Genomic DNA, 26,049 nt, shown 5'->3' on the forward strand with positions numbered 1-26,049 from the left:
AACAATTGGACTTGACAAATAATTGTGAATCGTAGAAATAAAAAAATACGATCATTGAAACCTTTATATAAGACACAGGATTAATCTATAGATGGAACTGTAGTCAAAAGAAAACCTAGTGAAGTGAAGACGTGGTGAGAACTTGATCAACAATGCAGCTCAGCACAGAGTGAAAGAACAAAAGTCATGGAGTATATTGAGAACACCTGACATCTGAAGCCATTTCTAAAGAATAAAATAGAGGGAACAGCATAGAAAAGAAGTGCAGAAAGTCCAAATCTACAGGTTAAAACTGTACTATAGCTACCAAGCAGAAAACAACAAATGTACATTTCAGTATGGTAAAGGAAACCTTTAAAAGCCACTAAAGTTAGGGAAGACATGTAACCTAAGAAAGAGCAGCCATTTCAGACTTGCCGACCATCATCCCTACCTGGAAACAGTGAAGAAATATTAAAGTACTGAGGAAAAAAACAAAACAAAAACATGGCCATGATCGTAAAATTCCAAACCTAGCTAAATACATTCAAGACTGAAAATTAAAAGACACTTTTATTGAAAAACTGGGAAGCTTGCAACTTAAAGATCCTCACTTTGAAAAAAACTAATAAAACATGTTCCTTAGGAAGAAGGAAGCTGGGATACAGAAAGCATCAGTGAGCACAAAAGTTGAAAAACATGACAATTTATTATTGACTGAAAAAAATTCTAATAGCTGATTTTTAAACTAACATAGAACAGTGACAATGTAGTATGGAAAGGGAAAGCGTAAGTGTCCGGTGAGCAATTTAAGCTCAATGCAGACCTTGTAATATTTAGGGAAAAGGTGAAATAACAAGTAACTTTAGACTGTATGTGTATTAAAATCAACAGGTAGTGCTGGGCAGTGGTGACGCACACCTTTAATGCCAGCACTCAGAAAGCAGAGGCAGGCGGATCTCTTATGTCTTCGAGGATAGTCTGGTCTACAGTGTGAGTTCCAGGACAGCCAAGGCTGCACAGAAACATGTCTCAAACTCCACCTCCACTTCCAAAAAAAAAAAAAAAAAAAAATCAACATGTAGCTCCCAAACAGCAGAGAAATTAAGTTAGAGGGTAGGGAAATCCAACAAATAACAAGAAGAAAAAACTGGAAAAGGAAGAGTAAGAAGCCCAGATACACAGTAACACAGAAACTGATTGAGTTTATCTAAGGGACAAATGGTCAGGTTGTATTTGGATTGTTAAAATTCAGTTTATAATTATTTATTTTAATGGGGTAAACGTAAACTCTACCAAAACTTTTATCCTGTGTTAAAGAGGAAAAGAAAATATCAGAGTTCCTGCTTAACAAAGAAACTTTCCAAAATAAGCAAATATAAAAAGCTGAGGTGTCAATTTAAGTAATATTATCAGCACAAAAAAGAAATTATCAAACATTGAAGAATTACTGTCCTTTTAGGTTCATTTCTCAGGAAATGATATTCAGTTGTAATGTCTTAAAAGTTTGTTTGTTTGTTTTTCTGGTGAGAGGGTACAAATAACATTTTCAAGGATATTTTAATAAGAAATTAATAGAGTTAAGCATTTCAAAGAAATTTCCCCATCATAATATAAAGTAGGTGGGTTTCTTTTTTTATTCTTTATCCACTGTGTCAGACCAGCTTTCTAAATGTGTCCCCTTTTCTGTTGTCTTGTGAGGATTTCCTTCATCAGCAATTAGAAAAAAAAAGCTTCCAAGGTTAATAAACTGTCATTTTATTACTAAGTAGGTACCTACTAAGTAGGTAAAAAGCAGCTTTGAAAAGCTTAAAACTTAAAGTCTGAAAGAATGTGAGGGGCTGGAGGGACAGCTCAGCAGTTAAGAGTGCTTGCTGCTCTTCTAGAGGACCAGAGTTTGGTTCCCAGAACCCAAGGGGCAGTTCACCAACACCTGTAACTCCAGCTCCAGGAGACCCAGTGATTTTTTTTTTTTTCAGACCCCCACACAGATCACACGAACACACAAAAGGAAAAGAGAGAGTGTGAGTCTTGGGTTTATTTTTACTTATTTATTGCATCTTCAGTGTTTTTAAATTTTATTTTTTAAATTTTAAAATTTAGAACCTTCTGCACTCATAATTTTTTTTAGATATTCCCAGTGTTTATTCCTTAATATCCAGTGAAATGTTGATAGTGCATTATCTGTGGAATTAGAAATAAGCAGTGTTTTACATGCCTTTCACTCTACCTTCAGAAGCCCTCCAGCTTCTCTATACTTTAAAATATCTTTCATGGTGTCTTAAAGACTGGGATTCTCCCCAAAAAAAGTCACTCCAGCTAAGTAGATGGCAGCCTGCAGCCTAATAGTTCCTGCTATCAGAAACTAGATTAAAGCATAGAAAAGGTAAGATGTTCTTTTGTTTTTGTTTTTGTTTTTTTAAGAGATATAGGTACTTTATTCTTTGCTAGAAAAAGCTAGTCAGTGAAATGAAACACTGCTGTGATTTCATTAATGAGCAGTTTAGAAAAGTGGTTAGGGATTGCAAGGTTAGAGATTCATCACTGTAATAGATGCTTGTGACCCAGTTTGATTGTGACCCGGAAACTGTGTACTTTGCTTCCATGAGTGTGGTCAGTCTTTCCCTTAGTCCCCTAAATCAGGAGATGATACCTAACAAGGATGATATACAATCTTTGTAGTTAAGAGTCAGGCCAGGGTATAAGGTCCAAACACTAACTCTTAATTCCCTGGCTAAGCAGAATAATCCAGGGCTATCAGTTGCTCAGTTTACTACTGACATCTGTTTTTTTGTTTTTTTGTTTTTTTGTTTTTTCTTTTCATTTTTTTTTTATCTTTTATATTGCTTCAGAGTCTTAAGGGAAATGAAATTAATTTTTCCTGTTTATTTTACGGAAGATTATGTGATCCCTTCTTCCCCTTTTAAAGTCAGGTTCTTATGTATCACAACCTGGCCTCAAACTTGATCTGTAGCCAGGGATACCCTAATCCTCCTGCCTCTGCTTCCCCAATTCTGGGCTTACGTGTTTTTGTTACTATGTCCTTAAATTGACTTTTTATTAAAGTGGTTGAGATTTGACAGCTCCTGCCTTCAACAGACATTTCTCTTAACTCAGTTAGAGACACTGAAACCTTGAAAAAAAGTTAACCTTTCTATTTTTCTTAAATTATTTGGGCTGGAGATGTAGTTCAGTTAATAAAGTTCTTGCTTTCACGACGTGTAGCACTGCAAAAGTAAACGTGGTGTTACAGTGCCTGGAATCCCAGCTCCTGGAAAGCTCAGGAGGTCAGCCCCAGTTACAGAGAGCAGGTTATCAGCTACCATGTGGTACATGAGACCCTGGCTTAACATGACAATTATTTTCGTTAAAAAATAAAAAGTTGTCAGGCAGTGGTGGTGCACACCTTTAGTCCCAGCACTCAGGAGGCAGAGGCCGGGGGGATCTCTGAGTTCGAGGGCAGCCTGGTCTACAGAGTGAATTCCAGGACAGCCAGAGATACACAGAGAAACCCTGTTTCAAAAAAAAAAAAAGTTTTAGAAGCATTCGAATGTGGGAATCCTTGTGGATGTCCCCAAGTGCGTAGTCCTGTTTTCTGTCTCAGGTTGTACTGGAACTGGAGGCTCCTGCCACCTGGACTGCAAGGACAGCAGGACTCAGTTGTCCTCACATTTCAAATAGAACAGTTTAACTTAAAGAAGAAAGTATGGATACTATTAAAATTTATGGTTTTATATAAAAATCATTCTCTTTAACAAATGCTTTGTAGCTCAGTTAAGTGAAGTATATTGAAGTTACCTATTCCCAGTTGAAACCATTTTGTAGTTTAGTTCTCTAAACCCTCTGTTAGCACACAGTTATTCTATACTATATATTACTGTCTATAAACATGCAGCTGTGTTCCCTGTGGAGAAAGTGGCCACATCAGAAGCATTCACACCTTGAATCTGGTTATTCCTTGTCTGAAGACATTTGTAACAATTTACCCATATGTAAGCACTTAGTGGTGCTCAATAACTACTTTTTTATTGTTTTTTAACTCTATGTGGGGATGGGGAGAGGAGGGAAAGAGAGAGAGCAGCAGCTACCCGTGGAGGCCAGAAGTGTCAGAACCCCTTGAGCTGGAGTTCCAAGTTGTGATCCATGCATCCTGGGTGCTGGGAACCAAACTCAGGTCAAGAACAGCATATACTCTTAATCACTGCTTACTGGTTTTGGGGATAACATTCTTGTCACTATTACACTCAGCATATCTAAAAGAGTAGTTTTGTTCTAAGAGAGAGAACCATTCTGTAGTAGCTCAGAGCATACAAAAGCAGCCCTTTATGTACTCTACCTCACTAACGACAAATTCTCATGTACAGAGATGCCCTGAACTTCTCACAGACCAGAGTTTCATTGGTATATTTGTCCTCCTAAAAATCTTCTTAATAGTGAGTTTTTCTTGGACAATCTTATTCCTTTCTAGTTCATTTGCAATGTGCGTAGCTAAGCTCTGTAATTCTATTGGTTGCATCAAAGAACTTTAAATTTTATATATGGGCAGGGTAGAATACAAGAAAAATTTAGATGGAATTATTGGAATGGAAAGAGACATGCCAATTAAAAAGAAAACTACACATTCACACAGGGCATAGTGCTTTTCACCTATAATTGTAGCTCTGACGAAATTTTGCAGGATGATTGCCATGAGCTCAAGGCTGGCCTGAGCTATAATGTGAGATCATGTCTCCAAACAACAATAATAATAATTAGAAGAAGCAGCTGCTGCTGCTGCTGCTACTACATGAGGTTGGCAGGATTGCTAGGTAGTGGTGGCACATGCTTTTAATCCCAGCACTCAGAAGGCAGAGGCAGGCAGATCTCTATGAGTTTGAAGCCAGCCTGGTCTACAGAGCTAGTTCCAGGACATCCAGGGATACACAAAGAAACCCTGTCTTGAAAAACAGAAACAAGATGGCTTAGTGGGTAAAGGCATTTGTTGTGAAAACCTGGCAACCCGAATTTGATCCCTGGAACCCATATAAAGGTAGAAGAAGAAAACCAAGTCCATAAAATTGTCTTCTGAGGTCCATATGTGCACCATAGCACATGTGCCCCCAATAATAAGTAACCTTTAAAAAAAAAGACAAACAACAACAACAACAAAAAAAAAAACCCTACTTGAACATCAAAGAATTGGCAAGGAAAAGCATAGTTTAAAAACTTACATAGAAAATGAATGAACCACCAAGAAGAACTGATTTATGCCAGCTGTATCCTTAAAACAGTAAAAATGTAAAATTATGTGAAGTTGGTACTTAATAATTAGTATAGAGCTACATTTAAGGGTTGGATCAGGGGGATAAAAGATTGGTAAGCATGTGGAACGTTGAACAACAGAAGCACTAAGCTTGATGAAGTACATCTGAAAATCTATACAAAGCAAAGGCAATGCATTCTTTTTGCATATATTTGGGACCTTCACAAATGTATCTATGTACAGGATCACAAGGGAAGTCTCAGCAGATTTCAAAGGTCACATACCATGTCAAACACAGTGTCTGGCCACAGTGTAATTAAATCAGAATTACAAAGAGGATAATTTTAAAAGAGGCATACATGGCAACATAACTCTGCATTCTCAGAAGTTAAGAAGTCTTTGCAGAAGTTAAGAAGTCTTTGCAGAGATTGGACTTGGTGGTGTACCATTAGGATTTTATTAGTTTTCTTGTCTTTCTTTCTTTCTTTCTTTCTTTTTTTTTTTTAAACAAAATCTCCCTGTGTAGCACTAGATGACTTGGTACTCTCAGGATGCAGGGGCAGGCCAGTCTCTGTGATTTTGAGGCCATCCTGTTCTCCATAGCAAGTTTCAGGACAGCTAGGGTTGCATAGTGAGACCTTGTCTTAAAAAAACAAAAAAAGAAAAGAAAAGAAAAGAAAAAAAGCCCAGGATAAATTATTTTGACAAAGGTATGACAGTTTGTTATAAAACTGAATGAACCACTTGAAGTAACTATTTTGAGTGTGAAAGTTAAAAACTTCTATTACTAGTTATAGCTCCGAGAGCAATGGTTCTTAATTCCTTTGGGGGTCAAACGACCCTTTCACAGATGTTGCCTAAGACCATCAGAAAACACAGATATTTGCAAGATTACAGTTATGAAGTAGCAACAAAAATAATTTTATGGTTGGGGGTCACTACAACATGAGGAATTGTATTAAAGGGTCACAGCATTAGGAAGGTTGAGAACCACTGTCCTAGAGAATCATATACCCACTCAAAGAAGTCATAAGCCTTGTCGTACTGACTTTAAAATGATGTGTAAATGAACATTTGGAAACAAAGCCTTGTTCCCACTCAGGGCAATGATTTATTCAACAATTGCATGAAGAGTTCACAGTGGATGCCCTGGAGCAATGGTCTGCAAATCTGGCTCATTTGTAAATAAGCTTTACTGTATGTGCCCATGCTCCTTCATAGACATATTGTCTGGCTGCTTTTGTTTGAGTGCAGAGATCAATAGTTATGACGGAGATCATACAGTCCACATAGCCTAAAGTACTTACAACTTCTCCCGAACACAGAAAAAAAATTGCTAGTCCCTGAACCTAACACTACACTTATTAATGTGGGTAGATTTCAAACCTAGTATTGTGTGAAAATAGCAAATTACAGAACAATGAATGTAATACAGTTTGAATATATCTATATGGTGTTTATAGATGCCTGTATATGTATTAATGCTATAAAATATGCATAAGAATCCTAATCACCAAATACATGGGAATGGTTACCATAGCAGGAGAAAGGAATAGGAATATGGATGGTGAAAGGGACTCAGCAGTTTCAGAATGTAATTTTTTAAACAAATGTGAAACAAGTAATTAGGTGATAATGTGTAAATATTGAACTTTGTATGCCTTTTAAACATTTGAAATATTTAATATTAAGTGGAGCTTGGGAAGGAGGAAGGGAGGGTACAGAGATCAGGAAGCAGGGGTAACCAACGGTGCTCAGTTAGACTGGGATGCACAGAGGGCTTTGTTGGGATGAAAGGGTTTTCTTTGACCAGGAAGATAACAACAGAAGCAGAGGAGAAAACAGGTCCAAGTGCAGCTCAGTTTTATTTTGGGAGGAAGCAAGAAATTAAATGCCTTCTGATTTGATGATTTTTTTTCTTGTTGAAGGCAAATAGTGTTTTTGGAAAGTGGAAAGGTTTATTTAAATAGTTGCTGTGGGGAATAGGAGAGATAGCCTTAAAGAATAAAGAAAGATTGCTGAGTAAAACAAGATGTTCCCATTGGGGCACCTGAGTGTGACATTCTTTGCCCAGCCACGTGATTTGTCTGTTTGCTCAAACAGTTTCACCTTCATTCTGGGTAGAACCATAGTGTTGGTATAGAGAAGGTGACTACAGTTGTTGTAATCAAGTTGTGTGCTTGGTAGATGTGACAGACCATGGTGCAAAAGAGTGTTCAGTAAATTGGCAAGAAAATGTTTGAGAAAGTTGTGGCCAAGTCTGGCCCACTGGTAGCTTTTTTGTTTTGTTACTACATTTTAAGTGCTTGTGTAAGTACTACACAATACTCATACTTCTTGGCCCACAGCGCCTTAAGGAAAAATTTTCCTGACAACTAAACCATAATCAGATTATAATAAAAACAGGGTAGGATTTACAGATAAGCAGTGATCAGAGAGCTCAAAGGACTATTTCAGTAAAACTGAAGTATTAGCTACACTGGGAGCAACTCAGAGTGAGCCCTGAAAGAATCAGAGGTTGTCATTGCTTCTCCTAGACAGGACTGTGAGGAAGACTCCAGAGCTGAAAACGTCTGATTAGTTACTACTAGTCTAACTTGTGACCATGCAACAAGCATCAAAGTAGAAGGGACGTGCCTGTTAGTGGAGTTGAACTCCAGAAGCCAAGAGTCTATGTAATGCCAGTCAAGTCAGTTGGGATCTGGAGGAGAAGAAGACTACTGGTGTGCCATTCACATGTGGAAGAGTTAACACGAAAAATAACAGAATCAAATATTCATCCCCAAAGCTGAGATAAGGCCAGATATATTAAAACAACAACATGCAGCTTAAACATGAGCCAGCAGTGTGAAAGAAGGTGTTAGTAAGTAGAACAGCCTAGTTGTGACAGGCTATCTTAAAAACATCCAGGTGAAGCTGAGCTGATAGAACTTGGAACATTGAACTTAAAACCAGTCACTGGGGCTTTCTGATACTGTACTGAACATTCATTTAAAAGAAGGCAACTTCCCACTCCTCCTCTAGGTCAAAAAAGGCAGAACTGATAAAAATGTGTGGAAAGTTTTCAGCTATCCTTGACCTCATTATCAGAATGACGTTCCTTCTTGCCAGCAGTCACTCTCACAGCAGAAGCAGCTAGGGGCAGGGTTGCTGGAGAGCACCCTTGTTAATGATCCTCAAGCTCATTCTGTTCCATGTTCTGTGGTATAGTTACAGTGCAGTGTTCTCTAAAATTTAAAGAGAAAAGGCCCATTTTTAACTTACAGACAATGCTTCACTTCTAATTTCTGCTTAATTATTCAGCCCCACTTCTGATGCAAACCAAGTGGTGTGCTTGCTTGTTGTACCGTTTACGTGGAGCCTTCCTGTAGCCATTGTTCTTTGCATGTGGGAAAATGTTAGGCACTGTTTCACATCATTTTATTTCTGCCTTATGTTGCCCTGGTGTCAGGGCCAAAGAGAGCATATTTTTATTCACCAACATAGCATAAAATGGCTAAGATGTCAAAATAAAAACCTTTGCTGTTCTGTTCTTGGGCTTGTGCAGGGAGTGAGCTCACAGCAAATATTTTATTTGAAACAGAATCTTTCATTTCTACATTGTATAATTTGTACTTCTAGTCATACTTGGTTTTAATGTATTGTTTTGTGTATGTGCTTATATTTTGAGTAGTTGATGGATTTACAACTAAGTGACAGTAACTTTCGGCGACACATCCTGTTGCAGTATCTCATTTTATTTCAATATCTCAAGGGACAGGTCAAATTCAAAAGGTAAGTTAATGTGTAGTAAGTGATTTATAAACCGTGACAATGAAAAGACCTTGCATAGAATTGTTCATGTTTTAGACCCATAAAATACATGTAATTTAGTTCTTTTAATTAAAAATTATTGCGGGTTAGGGTGTATGCCATGGTGCATTTGTGGAAGTCAGAGGACAGCGTTCAGAAGTCTGTTCTCTTTCCACCGTGGGATCTGGGTATGGAATTCAGGTTGTCAGAATTGCACAGCAATAGCTTTTAACCCACCGAGCCATCTCACTGGCCTTAGACCCATTTTGTGAATAAGAGCTACATGCCTGAAGTATTTCTACTGCAGCAACCAGACAGCTAGCTGGGAACATCTGTAGGATATTTGTTTTAAGAGTCTCCTGCTGAGTACCATGCTTTCCCAGGAGCTTTTGTTTTGGTGCATGGCAGTCTCCATTACCTCACCCAGTCATTTGTCTCATGCTAAATTGTAAACTAAAGAAACAATACTCTCACATAGTATAAGCCATCAAGGACATTAGAACTGAAAGAAGCAAAGAAAATTTTGAACCAAAGGTGAGTTCTAGGTACTGGGAGATAGCCCAGTTGATAAAGTGATTATGGTACAGGCATGAGAACCCAAGTTCATTCTCCAGCACCTACATAAATAGCCAGCTGTAGGACACACCATGTAATCCCAGTGATGCAGGTGTGCACAGGAAAGTCCCTGAGGCATGCTGGCCAGCTAGCCAAGCCCAATCATAATCATCAAGTACCAGGTCTCAGTAAGATACCCGTTCTCCAAAAACAAAGTGAATGGCACCTGAGGAATAACACCCAAAGTTGACCTCTGCCCCCCACACCTCCTACACACACACAGTTCTGTTTTAGGTTTTCATATAACCTCATCAGGATCTCTGTTGTGTCTAAACCCCTCCACCAAAAAAGCATACCACTTCTTCTTCTCCTGTCCATAACTAAAGCCAGAACCCTGTTGCTTGTATACAAATCAATGCCATATGAGTTGCATAAAGGACATTGCTTTCTTGCCTGCAGTTCCTTCAGAACTGTCATTAAGTAGCACAGGATACCCACCCAAAAATATAATTTTTTATTCTATGATAAAGTTTAGTGTCATATGATGTAAAAAGATCTGGGGCTTGGACTCAGACCTAGGTTTGAATTCAAGCTTTGAGCTTTGGGAAAGTCATTAAGTCACTGTATTCTCTTTAATATGTGCATGAAATGGCTCTGCAGATTCTGAGCCTGTGGTCGGATCCCGGCAGATGACAATCTAGGTGCATTTGGTGATAGCTTTGAAGCAGTAGCCTTTTCTAGGGTTTGTATTTTGAATGTTTTTTAAAGGAAATATAGCATTCCTATCTGAGTATGTATCACATAGAGTATTATGTTAATGTTTTCTCAGATTTTTATCTCATTAAATTCAGATCAGTTAATTGAATGTTTTACTTGCCTTTATACTTTTATTAACTTCAATTTTAACACTTGACAACGAAGTCAAGGATTTTCTCATAATCCTCAAATTTGTGATATGATGGTTCTTGGTAATTTTTGACACAATAATGGTTAATTTTTGGTGCCATAAATAAACCTCAGCGTGAATACATATGCTCATGCATGCATTTGTTCTCTTTCCCTAGTTCAAACTATGTTTTAACTGATGAGCAATCACTCTGGATTGAAGATACTACAAAATCAGTCTACCAAGTAAGTCCAACATGCAACAAACCCATGATTGAAAAAATGGAAATTTAGAATTTTCTTTGTTTCAGCCCCAAATAGGAAAATAAGGATAAAGTTAAGCTCAGGTACAAGAACACAAACACTTCTTGGTTCTCTGCCTGCAAACCACTCCTATGATGCAGAAAGTTGTTGAAAGCTTAGTATATTCTTTCTAATCACAGCTACTATCTGAAAACCCCCCCGATGGAGAAAGATTTTCAAAGATGGTAGAGGTATGTATTTGATCACTAGTTTTCTTAGTACCAAACATAATTCCAAACTATTCCTTTATGTAGATGTAATGTCTTTTGTTTATCCTAGCATATTTTAAACACTGAAGAAAACTGGAACTCATGGAAAAATGAAGGCTGCCCAAGTTTTGTGAAAGAAAGGTAAATAGATACTCATCACAAGAAATAGGAAAAGGACATTTCAAAGTAGTTTGATAGTTCTCAAAGTAAGTTGATATTGTTGAGATGGTTGTCTATTGCTCTATAATGTGGTATTTTTGTCTTGTCTGATGAGTGTTCTCTCATACTGTGAAGCTTTCATATTTTAGGGCAAAACCAATAATAGCTCTCTTGGTTTTTCTGAGATTTTGTTTGTTTTGCTGGGCTTGTGCACTTTAGGCAAGTGCTTACCACAGAAACACTCCCCCATTCCTGCTATCCATATACAGTCCCCAGAATGTGTGTGTTTTGTTCATTTGTTCACAGAGCATCAGACACCAAGCCCACAAGAGTGGTGCGAAAGAGAGCAGCCCCAGAAGACTTCTTAGGCAAAGGGCCCAACAAGAAAATCCTGATTGGAAAGTATGTCCACTCGCCTTCATATGTTCTTGCTATTTTTATATCTTGAAAATATTACTATAAGAACTCTCCAGGTAGGCTGAAGAGATGGCTCAGCCGTTAAAGGCTAGGCTCACAACCAAAAAGACAAGAACTCTCCAGTTTTCCACATGTACAGGGATCATGAATTTGTATTTGGTACATACACGAGTGACTAAAGCTAACCATTCCTATTGCTTAAAACTGTGAGTGTGAATTCTTCAGCCACTTAAGCCATCCTTTTGTCTACCACTTCCAAGCGCTTGTCTCTTGCCATCCTTTCCATGTCATGGGCAATACAACTGTTCAGGCCAGTGCAGCTCAACTTGTAGTTACTGAACCCTTCCAGTCAACTCCTCATTTTTTATTGTGATTGAATAGATTCTGAAAAATGATTGAATTATCATTAAATATATACTTATGTAGAAAATTACTTTCTTCACCCCCAACCTACTACTTACGTTATATATGCAATTTTACAATATACTGAGGATGCCATCCATATGAAATTATGTCTATTATTTTATAGTGAGGAGCTAACAAGGCTTTGGAATCTCTGTCCTGATAATATGGAAGCCTGTAAATCAGAGACAAGGCAAGTGTAAAACTTTTGTTAGTTTTCTCAATGTTCAGGAAAGTAAAATGGAACCTTTTCTTAGCAATGATAAAGCTGAAAAGTTTAAAAGTTTATTGTGATTGACTTTGGGCCTGGCAGAATATGGTTTGGCTTAAAATACCTATAAATGCTTATAAAATTTTAGCAGTCACAAGAAAATAAAAGTTTCACCAAAAGAAGGGTGGGAGGGGGATTCAACACCAAAAGAGTAACTTTGGATTGATTTGGTATTCCAAGCTAGTGAGCAGTGAGATGATCCAGTTTGAGCCCTGAGGTAACGCTGGGTGTTAGTCCTCAGAGATGCAGAAGGTGACTTTGCCGATTTAAGCAGAGACCCTGCCTGCAAAGGAGGAGAGGTGGGTGGGAGACAAGAACAGGGCATAACTCCCTGACTGGAAACCAGAAAGCATGTCTGTTAATGCTAGCATATTTGTGGATGGAAAAGGGATTTCCTGAGAAACAAGAACAGGCTTTTCTCATGCACCTGACATTTCTAGTACCAGCAATATAGGGAACCTGGGGCTAAAAGTCAGCTGGTGGTAAAATACCTGAAGGTCAAACCTTCAGATGGAGCTATCACACAGGGAAAAGTCTTAAAAACTTACCAACCAAATTTACAAACTGTCAAGGAATCAATCTACCATGAGTTTTATAAATAATCAGATAGGGGCTGGAGAGATGGCTCAGTGGTTAAGAGTGCTGGCTGTTCTTCCAGAAGACCCAGGTTTGATTCCTAGATCATCTATAACTCCAGTCCCAGGGGATCCAACACCCTCTTCTGGCTTCCATGGGCACCAAGGACACAATGGTGTGCAGATGTACAAGCAGACAAAATACTCATACACATAAATTAGTAAATAAAACTGGAAGCAGCAGCTGGAGACAAGAAAACCTAACACTGTCAAAAAGGACCAGATAGTTTGAGTGTGGTAGCTCATACCTGTAAAGCCGGAAGACTAAGGCCAGTCTGGGACACAGAATGAGCCCCTGCCTCAAAAAAGGAATATTTGAAAAAAACAAGTATAACATCTAAAAATGCAAAGATTTAGGTTAAGAACAATACAACAGGAAGTCGAGAAAAACCCAGCAGAAAGTACATAAGAGTGTGAAAGAAGCACTACTTCAGAGATCAGCACTGAATAGGCATGAGTTCTTTGGTTCAAGATGTGTGGGCTTAAACAGATAAACTAAATCTGTGTATGTGAAAATTGAAGGACGTTAAAAAGAAAAAACAGGCCGGGCGGTGGTGGCGCACGCCTTTAATCCCAGCACTAGGGAGGCAGAGCCAGGCGGATCTCTGTGAGTTCGAGGCCAGCCTGGGCTACCAAGTGAGTTCCAGGAAAGGCGCAAAGCTACACAGAGAAACCTTGTCTCAAAAAAACCAAAAAAAAAAAAAAAAAAAGAAAAAAGAAAAAACATCTACAAACGAATAAAATTAAACTAACAGCAGGCTTCAAAAACAAAAGAAATTCAGAAGACAGTGGAATGAGAGCCTCAAAGAGCGGAGACAGAATTAAGTATGCTGGATAACAGAATATGTAATTTCTAAACTAAATGAGGAGTACAAAGGTAAACAGGAAAAAACCAAAACAGAAAACAGGTACAAACTGAAGGTACTGAAGGAAAAAAATCACAAAAGCATCAAGTACTAAAAACAACAATACAATTTAAATTCCTGGTGCAAAGACAGATTGATGGTCACTTTAAAAATTTATCTATGTATTGATTATAAGACACATACCTTAAAAACAAAGATGAAAATGTTGAAACTAAAAGAATAAAGGTGTGATAGGCAGAGCTTAGATTGATAGGAGATGGAAGTCTTCAAAGCAGAAGGCATTATTTTAAATGTAGTCATCACATAAAAAGAAAAAATACAGCCAGGCGGTGGTGGCACACACCTTTAATCCCAGCACTCGGGAGGCAGAGCCAGGTGGATCTCTGTGAGTTCAAGGCCAGGCTGGTCTACAGAGCGAGATCCAGGACAGGCACCAAAACTACACAGAGAAACCCTGTCTCGAAAAAAAAAAAAAAAAAAAAAAGAAAAAAATACATCAGAAACACATTTACTTAAGCTTTATTTCCTAAGAAATAATTTCAAAAATTTTGACACTTTAGAATGAGAACTTGTCCAGTGCATATTATAGATGATTTCTGACATACCTTAAAGTCTCAGCATAGCTTATTAGTTTAGGTTCAGTTAATTCTTCTATAAATAAAAACAATACTAGTAGATAGGGACATAAGGTGAAATTTTCTTATTTGCTAGTGAATTTCAAATGCTATTCAGCCTTTGCTCACCCTCATATAACAGCATATTTGTTATAATGAATAGAATAGTAGAGTCTATTTTCACGTATGGCAGCTGAACTATAGAGTGAATAGTGTTCAAACTTTCCTTATTGTTCCATTTTACAATTTAATTTTGAGTCTAAGGTCTCCTTAGAGTCCCTGCATTTAGATCCTAGCTGTAATTAACACATGTGGATACTGTTAAAATTCATATTGCCACCGTTTTAGAGTATTACAGATGAACCTTACTGTTTTCTTTAATGACCAGAGAATATATGCCAACTTTGGAGGAGTTCTTTGAAGAAGCCATTGAACAAGCAGATCCTGAAAACATGGTTGAAAGTGAATATAAGTAAGTAATGTTCTAATGAATTGATGCTAACTTTCAGCATGTGTTTTTAGGAATCCTCTGTATGCTATACAGTTTATTAAGTCAGCAGAGTAGTGCTTTTAGGGTGAATTTATGCACATAGTTCACATTACTTAACATCCTTATTTCATGACTATTCATTCCTGTTGGCTCTCAACCATGACTTGCAATAACCTGCCTGCCTCACACTGCAGAACTCTCACCTGTCACCTCTATTGTTTATTCTGCACAGCCATCTCTCCTGACAGCCAGTTTAGTTTTGTCCTCACGTCCTCCATGTCAGCCATGCACTTGAGGCTGTGTTCCCTGTCATTCCACTGAGATAGCTTCACAGGACTTTTCTCTTCAGTTCTCAACAGCATCTGCCAGTAGACCCATCTTGGCATCTGTGGAACTGTTTGACCTTTTACCTTGCTGCCCCCTCCACCTGCCTCCACATCTGCTGCCTCCCCCTAAATTTCTGGGGTAACCTTTAAGACTCAGCATCTTTTATCTAAAGTGTCCCATGTGACAGCACAGTTTTAGCTTTTAGGTAGGTGTTTTGGAATTGTGATTTAAAGGCAAGGGCCCTCCTGTCAGAATATATAGGTTCCCATCCTGTGCCACTTACTGGCCAGGTGTCTAGTTCTAACAAATCCCCTTTTCTCATTTGCTAAGTAGTAACTTTTACAGGGTATTTCTGAAAATTAAATTGTTTTGATCCATGCATAGCATGTAGTTAGCACACCACATAAATGACTAATTTTGACCCAGTGATAAGTTTTTACATGCCCCAACCTTATAACTCATGTGTGTTCTATTCTCCATGCACTGGAGAGTGATCTTTAAAATATACATATATGGGTTGGAAAAATTGCTCAGAGGTTAAGAGCACTAACTAGAGGACCCAGGTTTGATTCCCAGCACCACATGGTGGCTACAACCATTTAACTCCAGTTCCAGAGGATCTGACAAGACATCTTCTGGCCTTCTTTGGCACTGCATGATACACAATCATGCAGGCAAAACACCCATACACATAATAAAAGTCTAAAGTATATAAAATAAATGACAAGATAGATACAGTGTTGGGCATGGTTATACACATCTTTCATCCCAGCACTCAGAAGGCAGAGGCAGGTGGATTCGTTGAGATTGAGACCAGCCTGGTCTACACCGTGTCTAAAGGGCATATCTATAATCCCAGCACTCGGGAGGCTAAAGCAGGATTAACTTTGAGGTTAGTCTGTCTTACAGAGTAGGATCTTATCAATAAAATAAAGTAAAATATGCACAAGTCTCATCTCATGCTTAAACGCTTTCTCATACTTAAAATTAAATATGTATAAATAAACCATATTTCAGGTCTGTGCATTTGGGGATTGCAGGGTGGGCAGGAATGGACAAAGCTCTAAAGAGAATCTGTTTGTACTTCCTGCAGTTTTATCCTTTTGAGGGTATTTGTCTTTAGGATTTCTCACAGGTCCTTTTTTCTCGATTTCTTGACATCACTGTGTCACTACTGTGACTACTGGATATTTGCTCTTCTGGCATTTTGAGCCATTTTTATTCACTGAGGTTGACGTTAAGTGAATTAAAGACTAGCTGTTATATAAATACAACTCCAAATATAAGTCCCTTATTCAAAATACTTGAAGCTGTGTTTTCTGATTTTTTTTTTCCCCATATTTAGAACATTTTAGACCTTAGCAGATAAGCATTTTAAGACAAGTTAAACATTTCAGGTTTTACATTAGATATCTTCAACTTAGTTACATTAACAAGATAAACTCAAATTTATAAAATATTCTAAACTCACATCTGTAGGTGGCATTGCAGATATGGATACCAACTCACTAAGTATCTTTTTTCCTATCTTTTTCCTTCTATGTAACTGGATGGATGATTTCTATGCATAGTGTCTAGTAGTCAGGAGTAGGGACATAAACCATTGACTTGCTAGAATAAGCAAAATATATAGACTTTCAAATTAAAAGATGGTACTTTGAACTGTTCTTTGCAATAAAGTACAAAGTGTCGTGTGACGTGGAAAGAACTATTGAAGTGGATAACTATAAATCACAAGGCCGACAACTCTTCTTACAGAGCTGTGAACAATTCAAATTATGGGTGGAGAGCTCTCAGACTCTTAGCTCGGAGAAGTCCTCACTTCTTCCAGCCAACCAACCAGCAGTTTAAAAGTCTGCCAGAGTACCTTGAGAACATGGTAATAAAGCTAGCCAAGGAACTACCAGTAAGTGTCATACGTCATTTTTTCCTACTTCCTTTAGTAGACATTATCTGCTTTAAAACTGCTATCAGTATTTGAGCAGAACTCAAATTAGTTTTTCACACAAAAATAGTCATCTACAGACCACCGTGTTTTAGATTGGGGAGTGTTAACTGAATATTCACAAGAGAAAATGTGAACCAAGAATGGTAATTTTCTGTGCAGCACGTATTTATAAATGTGTTAAAAACTGTCTGTGGTAAACTGATCAATTTTTCCTCTTCGCCAAAGTGTTTTACTGTCTTTTGTCAAGGGCAGGGTCTAGGAGTGGACTAGGGTACCTCGCAGAACTTTCCATTGTGCTCTCTTCCAGTGTTTTCTTACAGTATGGTAATAATAGACATGTTCAATCTCTATCACCCCTTTGACAATACTAAGTCAAATAGGCTTGTTCATGCTTCTCAGTCTTCCTTCTGCCGGGGGTCCATTACTGGGAATCTTAACAACCTTATAATTACATATCAAAACAGAACTATTTCCTGTTATTTTCAGAAACTAGTATTCTTTTAAACGTCACTGTTTGCCGGGAGGTGGTAGTGCACCCTTTTAATCGCAGCACTTGGGAGGCAGAGGCAGGTGGGTCTCTGTGAGTTCAAGGCCAGCCTGGTCTACAGAGTGAGTTCTAGGACAGGCTCCAAAACTACACAGAGAAACCCTGTCTCAAATAAATAAATAAATAAAATAAACATCATTGTCTCTCATCTAATATAGCCTCCTTCTGAAGAAATAAAAACAGGTGAAGATGAAGATGAGGAAGATAATGATGCTTTACTGAAGGAAAATGAAAGTAAGAAATGAATTTTTATATAAAATTTTTATATTTTATATAATGAGATTTGGAAATGATAATTTTAAAAGGATTAATGAAGATAGGTGTTTTAAGGCAGAGCCTTAAACGCTGCTAACTAGTTAGGGCTGAAGGGAATATCTCTTGCCTGAATTGTGTGGGTTTTTTGTTTGTTTGTTTTTGTTTTTTTTAAGGAAGTTGTAACCTATAGAGAATTAAGTTTTAAAGTAAAGTACCCAGTGGGGTTTTTTAGCTTTGCAGTTCTTTCAAATACTTAGAATTGCACATCCCTGTATTTTGCACATAATTTATATCCCCTTGTCTTCTAGGTCCCGATGTTCGACGAGATAAACCTATAACAGGGGAACAAATAGAGTTATTTGCCAACAAACTGGGTGAGCAATGGAAGATTTTGGCTCCTTACTTGGAAATTAAAGACTCTGAAATTAGGCAGATTGAGTGTGACAGTGAAGACATGAAGATGAGGGCTAAGCAGCTCCTTGTTGCCTGGCAAGATCAAGAAGGAGCTCATGCAACAACAGATAACCTGATTAGTGCACTAAACAAGTCTGGATTAAGTGACCTTGCAGAAAGTCTAACTAATGACACTGAGACAAACAGTTAGCTTGGTTTCTTTCCTTTCTTTTTTATTAAACTGATAAGATTTTGTTACCAAGCAGCATTTGATAAGAGGTCCACTGGTTTTGGTAAACAATAAACACTTTTATAACAGCTGTTGTACAGTTGGCTAGTGCTTCAAGAAACACAGAACAGGCATTGCTTCAAACCTTAGTTTGGAGTATAGGAGGGTGGGGTGGGAAAATGCCAAAGTAAAACGACCTCAGTATCACAGACTACATTTTGTAAGTATTTTTATAATGAAGTTAAATAAGCACTATTTGCGTATGTTACATTCCTGTCCCAAATTAGTTTGCTGCATGCTGTTCGCTATAAAATTTATTCTGAAATCCCAGGATGATACTTCTGAAACCTCTTAGGACTGTTCTCACTCTCAAGCTATAAAGCTATAAAGCTCGGCAAACACTAATCTGTTGGTTCAAGTGTTCTCACTACAGCAGCATGAGTTCAGACTGACAACCGGCAGCCTGCAGAGCCTAAACTGTGCACTGTTTGGCCATCCCAGACAATTTCTGCCAACCTCTCACTTTAAATGAGGTGAAGTCTAAGACCCACTACTCCATTAACTTTACAAAAAATCACTTGACCCCTGAGTCATTCAACACCCAGGGACTCCTGTTAATTAATTCAAATCAAATGTATGTGAAAACATCCAAGGGTAGCAGAGCATATGCAGTACTGGCTAAAGGTAAGACTGTCATCTACCCATACAGCATCTATAGGATGGTAAGGTCAGGTCGTTGTCCAAGGGCTACTGGGCACACACCACTGTAAGTGCTCTTGTTTGGACCTCACTCCACTAGCTAGGGAATGACCATGCACAGCTCTAGCCTCCAGAGGCCCTCTGTGTGCATTAAGCAAATAAAGGCACATTCAGGAATTAGAAGGGAGGGGATTGTTTTCGCCTCATTGCCCTTACATTCAAGGCTGCATTCTAAAACTTAAGTCCTCCTTATTAAACAACACTGGTAGAAACTCAATTTCTACTTAATGGAATAACTTTGGAACACCTTTTTAGAGCAAATAAACTATAACCAAGCTTTTTATAATGATACAGTTTTTAAATTTTTAACGTAGTTTTTTACATAGTTGTTTAAACCCACTTCACTTGGTTTAGTAGGAAAACTCAGGTGCTAAATTAATTCCTTCTACACCTGTTCTAGCAAATGAGAGTGAATAAAGGACTGCATCCCAGGGATCATGGCATAAAGCATTACAGTCTTGACTGCTAATATCATTTAAATGAGCAAACTTACAGAAGTATCCCTGAAATGCTGACTTTTGCCACAATGTTAACAGATTTATTATTCTATACGACTCTTAGGTAGCAACATACTTCACAGAGCATTAAAACATATGGTCTAAGATGTCATGATATTCCCCAACTTTATTAACCAATAGCCAGATCAAAATCAGACCAATTAGGTAATATCCAATCCTTCATCCTTTCCCTAACAATCAAGGTTTCTGACCCATCTAAAGATTTATGAGTAACTGACTAATAGATTAATAAACTGATCTTATTCAAATACTCTTGGTAATGTATATCTTAATTTTAAAAATCACTAATACTAAATTTTGAGATGGACATACAGACTTTGGAAAAGAAAATAGAAACAACAAATGAGTAAGGGAATGGAACTGATCACAAAATTCAGTGTCCAAAGAAATCTATCACTTTTACAACTTTGTAAATAACATTGCCCAAGCATTTTAAATGGATGCTTAACAGCTTAAGATTATTAACAATCTGCAGAAATTGTATAGTATTGAATTCATCTGACTCTTCAGCCAAACTAACACTAAAGACAGGAGGTCAAAAGTTGTTAATCCCTCTTTTCTTTTTTTTATTATTAAATATCCTCATTTTCTAAAAATAAGCAACCAGAGCTTGTTGACATATATGATTACTACAAAACCAATGCAAAGTTAAATATATAAACCACAGTACATTAGAGACACAATAATCAGTGTATAATCAAATGTATTCTTATTGATCACAATTTATTGTAAAGTCATGAAAGGCCAGCAATAGTCAGTCTGGACAAATACTTGATTGCACCCAGTTGATGGGATGTGGACAGCAGCACTGAGTTACACGATGAGAGAGCAACACTTCCTTTTCCACCTTCCTAGAAAAATATTGGTTAGATAAGGCAAAGGATGGGCAGCTACTGAACGGTGATACTAACCATGCAAGAACAACAAATAGGTGTGCAATAAACATCATTGCTAAATCTTGAGCTGGAAGGGCAAGGGGGAAAAAATGGACTTCAGCTAAGAATTTATAAGAATTAATGCAAGAAATAAGCTTTTAAAGAATGTCTTCTAGCTACCTTTATACAGGGTAGCACCCAAATGTAATTTTTTGTAGTCCTAAGGTTGATGATGTACAAGTGGCCTGGTTCTGTTCTCCTTTGTTCCCTTTAGAGCTCAAGACTATAGAAATGATAAACAAACAAAAAAAATTTTTTTTTTTTCATTTCACACCTAGGCATAAATAGCTAAATTGAAGATTACTGTTCACTTTCTTCTTCCATTATTTCAACTCTTCGAGGCCCATAAAGTAGAACATAAGCAATGTGCCAGTCTCCACCACCAGACAGCCGCAGGATATCTTCTGGTGTTACAATGCTGACCTTATCGTCGTCAAACTTGATCCATTCATCTAAGTTAAGATAGCACACAATTATTTTCAGAGTTCTAGTGGAAAAGAAACTAATGTAATATGCAGCAGTACTCCACCTGACTACCAACAGTTCTCCCAAGAGTAGCCTTGGGGACCATGCAGGTTCAAGATGATGTCAAGAGTTCCATGATATCCCAACTATTTCAGCACCATTTCTAATGCATGATCTGCCTTTCTGCCCTCATTGTCTCCAGTGCACTCTGCAGATCTCCAGAAACTTCAAAATGTGTGCCAATGCAAGTTTGAGCACAGACAGGTACGAAAGGGACTAGGGATGTAGCTGGTTGCAGAGCACTTGCTCAGCATATGCAAGGTATCTTTGTGGTTTGATCCCAATATCAAAACAACCAAAACCCTCAAATACAAGAATCTAGCCATATTAATCTGGACAATAGGAAGACAAAAATGTAAATCCATACCACTTCATGACATTTTTGCTTGGGCAATAGTTTTTAAGCTAACTCTCTCAGCTATAACTGCTGATGTTGTAAATTTGAAAATAAAAGATAAGCAAAGCTTGGGGGGGTTGAAAACACAGAGAAAGAATTGGGGATTTACTCAGTGAGTGAAGTACCTGACACACAGATGATCCCCCAGGCAAAGCTGTACATGATGGCTCCTGTCTGTAACCCTAGTGCTGTGGGGCTGGGAGAGAAGCAGCTGCCTGGGCTCCTGACTAGCCAATCTAGCTCAGTCTAGCTCTAGGCTCAATGAGAAACTGTCAACAGTGGTAAAGGAAGACACCTAACATGGACCTCTGGCCTATATACAAATACCCACATACCTGCATACAAACTATAGACAATTATTTTTCATTTTATTTTTTTAAAAGGCATAAAGAATCACAGACAAAAATACCCACAATGCTATGAAGGTTGCAATAATAAAGTAGTAGTTAACAATTGTAACAATACTCTTTACCTTGTTTCCTTTTCACCCATGATACATAATGACCTGAAGAACTAGATCTTCCCTGGTGAGTTAAAACTGCTTGTAAGTCATAGTATCCACAATTATTGGAGCCAATATCTGAAAGAGAAGGGAATCAATTAAAACAGGCAACAAATAGACAAGTGCTCTCTCAAAGTAACAATTATCAAGTTAGGACTGGAGAAATACTGCTCCACTGGACTCCATTAAATATCACTTTGCAGAGCTACAATTAAGTTTATTATCCACAACTACACATCCAAATGTACCGCTTTAAGTTATATTAAGGAAAATTACTTTTCAAGAAGCCTGAATTTAGACCAGGCAACAGTGGCTCATGTCTCTCACACCAATTCTTAAGAAGCTAAGACAGGTAAAAAAAAAAAAAATAACTTTGAGGACCACCCTTGTTAGCTACATGGTGAATTCCAGGCCATCCTTTCTCAAAACCAAAACAAAAACCTAAAGTAAAAGAAAAAATAGTATCAGAATAATCAGATAAATGGTAGAACGTGCCATCTGTCTTAAATGTGTATACAACAGAAGTGAGATATCCAAAAGCCGAGTGGTGGTGTGCACCTTTTCTCTCAGCACTCGGGAGGCAGGCGGATCCAGGACAGCTAGGACTGTTACACAGAGAAATCCTATCTCGAAAAAACAACAACAAAAGAAAAGAAACATCCACTTACCATCAGCAAACGAAAAGGGTTCATACTTAACCTCTTTGGGGGGACTATTCTTCTTGTCATTCTAAGAGGAAAAAAAATTTTAAATAGTGATATTGGAAATGAATACATATTCTTGTTAGTACTTAATGATATAAATATTTACATTGTCTACAAATCACTGAAACAACAGTCTGCCTTGTAAATACTTTAATGATAAACTACACTTATCTTAAAAACTGCAAAGCCAAAGGCTCTACTCTTTAATAATACACAATATTATCACAGTAAATAACATGTTCCCTGGATATACTGCTAATGTTAAGCCACTAACTAAAATTTTAACATACCAGAAAATCTAGTGGTGTGTCTGTGAGCCTCCAGGGGCTATCTCAAAACAAACAAACCACAAACCCCAAGTCAAGTTTCTGCAATTGAAGCCACTCTTCCATTTTAGCTGAAATGAACAAAGGCCTACACCAAAAGTAATATGATTAACTACATGGACAAGAGACTTTAGTAGGAACTCACTGCCTCAACTCATCTTACTAGCAGGCAAAAATTAAACAGGTCTCAAATAAAATAACAGAAAACAGGAAATTCAACCAAACAGGGTCAGTCTTTGAAACAATAAAACAGAACCCTCAAGAAGAAAAGAAACAAATTACAATTATCAATAGAGAAATGGGATAGATTTGCCCTACAGACATATAACAGCTAAAAAAAAGATCACCAGGAACAATTATACAAATATGACCTGCTAAATGAAATTAATCGATTTTGTGAAAACACAAACACAATATGAAATAGATCACTTGAGTAATTCTCTACCTGTCCTGTAGTTTCAGGAAACTAAGTTAAACCTTTGAAAACTTGAAGTCTCCAGACATTGGTTATTTCCACAGTCAAATAGAAAACAATTCTACACAGTCTGTCTGAACAATAACAGAAGGAAAAAAAAAAAAAAAAAGCTTCAGGATGTAAGATCAATATACAAAGATAGTGATGCCATTTGCAGAAAGAAGCATTAAAAAGATCACAGTTGGAGATCACAAATCCGATCCTTAGAGGGACATTTCAGTAGTTATAACATTGTGGCACATGCCTATAATCCCAGCACTTTGGAGGTCTAGAGACAGGAAGCTCAGGAGTTCAGGCTAGTCTCAACTATCTGGCAAATTCATGGCCAGCCTGGGCCCCAAGAGTCCCTGTCTTATGGAACAAAAACAAACATAGTATGGCCAAAGAACAGATATACAAACCAATGGAATAAAATTAAAGACTCCAGAAACATATTCTTATCTATTGTCAACCAATTATCTACAAAGATGCTAGGATCACTAAGTTGGCAAATACTAGGTTTGCTTCATTTTTTTTTAGATGCTAGAGAGTCATGTCCAAAAGAATGAATGTGAACATTTTATCACCTAGAAGTTAAACTAGAATGAATCAAATATCAAAATAAACAAACTATAAAACTCTTCAACTTTTTCTCTGCATTAGGATGAAAAGATAAAACAACCGACTTTTGAGAAAAAGACTTGCAATCTGCATAGCTAAGGATTACAATCTACAACAGAGTAATAGCTAGTTCAGCAGAAGACACACATGACAACCAAAACATGAAAAACAATCAACATCATTACAACTTGGGAAATGCAGAAGAAAACACCAGGCAGCACCACAAACCTATCCATCGGCTCGAATGAAAACTAGTGACAACAGCGAATGCTGGTCAAAAAGTGGGCCAATCACACATTCATTGCTGACAGGAATATGAAGTAGGAAGCATATGGCGCTTTCTTGAAAAACTGAGCATGCAACCACCATGCAACACAGCAATTATACTTTTGGACATTTGTTCTTGGAAAATGAAACTCCTGCTTACACTACTATCTGCAAATGAACATTTTTACTAGCTTTATTCATAATAGACAAAAACTGAAAACGATGTAAGTATCCTATAATAAAAGAATGGTTAAACAAACAACAGAATACCCACACAAGGAAATACTATTCAGTGGTAAAAACATGCCTACTGACATACACAGGCTGGATGACTTCTGGCGAGTTATGAATGAGGAATCAACTCAAAAAGTTTATACCTAACAAATGGGAGCTTAATTTCATTTAGTAACTTTCTTGAAATTACAAAAGCATTGAAACATGATAGGGGATGAGACTAAGATGGCAATTCTATACCTCCTATTATAGAGAGGATTAAAATACTTCAAGGAAAATCATCACACGTGGAAAATTCAGACTTCATGTGAAATGCACACATGCTGTACTCTAGAGCAAAGATAATCAAGGGCTGCTTTCCACAGCAGAGCCCCTGCTTCTTCTCGTACTACATCAGTGCATCTACAGGTGGTGAGAGGCCAGCATTAAGACACGCAAGACGTAGACACCTCCTAACTGAAATGCAGGCTGACCATTTCCATAACAGTAACTGCTACTGCTACGCACTAAATGAAGACTGAAATGGCAGTAGTAAAAATACCGCAAAAGGAACCTACTGCATTTGGTTGCTGATTCACTTTTTTATCTTCTAGATCCTTGAATTTTGACCGAAAAGAGACCATTTTCTCTTGAAGTTCTGGTGTGCAGAGTTCATACACATCTAACATAAGAGGAAATTTAACATCCTATAACAAAAAGAAAACAAGCGCAAAAGGACAATTATTTACAATACATATAACACTTTCAAAGTAATACTTTCATAATTCAAATAAAAGTTGAAAATAAAATCTGTGACGTCACAGTGGAGGACTGAAGCTGAAGAAAACACTTTAGACTTATTCTCAAGGGTGACCTGCACTAAGTGGGCTCTCTGCTTACAGAAAGAACCCACAAAACTGGGAGGGAATAGTGGTGTAGGGTTGGGGGGGAATGGAGGGAAAGGAGGGAGGGGTGGATTTGACCAAAACAAATTATATGCATGTACGAAATTCTCAAACACTTAAAATTAAAGAATGATCTGATTGTAACTTTTATATAGTAACTACTTTCCGAGATCTTTTTCCATTAAATAATCAAGACTATACACATGACCACAGAAGCCACAGTTGTGTAACAGAGCAGTGATGCAGAAATAGTAGGTGAGATGCTATGCAAGTAATGGATCCCAATGTGGTGTTTCAACTGGTCAGTGCTTTGCTGTGAAACACAATTTTATATAGAAACAATATTGAAACATTAAAAGAACATATTAAAATAGTTACAGTAAATTCTAGTAGAGACCCAAGCTA

General features: G+C 37.6%; 2 protein-coding genes across 5 annotated transcripts in view; one reads left to right on the forward strand and one right to left on the reverse strand.

Annotated features, from left to right (window-relative positions):
- Positions 1-18,607, forward strand: part of Thoc1 (THO complex subunit 1) — a 45,936-nt gene extending 27,329 nt beyond the window's left edge. The window contains exons 12-21 of the mRNA XM_059246493.1: positions 8,895-8,995; positions 10,633-10,699; positions 10,897-10,947; positions 11,036-11,106; positions 11,431-11,526; positions 12,071-12,136; positions 14,718-14,801; positions 16,905-17,052; positions 17,800-17,875; positions 18,205-18,607. Coding sequence (XP_059102476.1) covers positions 8,895-8,995; positions 10,633-10,699; positions 10,897-10,947; positions 11,036-11,106; positions 11,431-11,526; positions 12,071-12,136; positions 14,718-14,801; positions 16,905-17,052; positions 17,800-17,875; positions 18,205-18,500 — 1,056 coding nt within the window. The 3' untranslated portion in view covers positions 18,501-18,607. The remainder of the gene's footprint in view (positions 1-8,894; positions 8,996-10,632; positions 10,700-10,896; positions 10,948-11,035; positions 11,107-11,430; positions 11,527-12,070; positions 12,137-14,717; positions 14,802-16,904; positions 17,053-17,799; positions 17,876-18,204) is intronic.
- Positions 18,608-20,499: 1,892 nt separating this feature from the next.
- Positions 20,500-26,049, reverse strand: part of Usp14 (ubiquitin specific peptidase 14) — a 35,782-nt gene continuing 30,232 nt past the window's right edge. For 2 of the 4 annotated variants that reach the window (XM_059246497.1, XM_059246494.1), the window contains 4 exons: positions 25,318-25,446; positions 22,823-22,883; positions 22,125-22,232; positions 20,500-21,182 (listed from right to left, as the gene is read on the reverse strand). In XM_059246497.1, the coding sequence (XP_059102480.1) occupies positions 21,031-21,182; positions 22,125-22,232; positions 22,823-22,883; positions 25,318-25,446 (450 nt within the window). In that variant the 3' untranslated portion in view covers positions 20,500-21,030. The remainder of the gene's footprint in view (positions 21,183-22,124; positions 22,233-22,822; positions 22,884-25,317; positions 25,447-26,049) is intronic. The other 2 variants (XM_059246496.1, XM_059246495.1) reach the window with 2 other exon arrangements.

Source organism: Peromyscus eremicus, chromosome 19 (genome assembly GCF_949786415.1).
Source record: "Peromyscus eremicus chromosome 19, PerEre_H2_v1, whole genome shotgun sequence".
NCBI lineage: Eukaryota > Metazoa > Chordata > Mammalia > Rodentia > Cricetidae > Peromyscus > Peromyscus eremicus.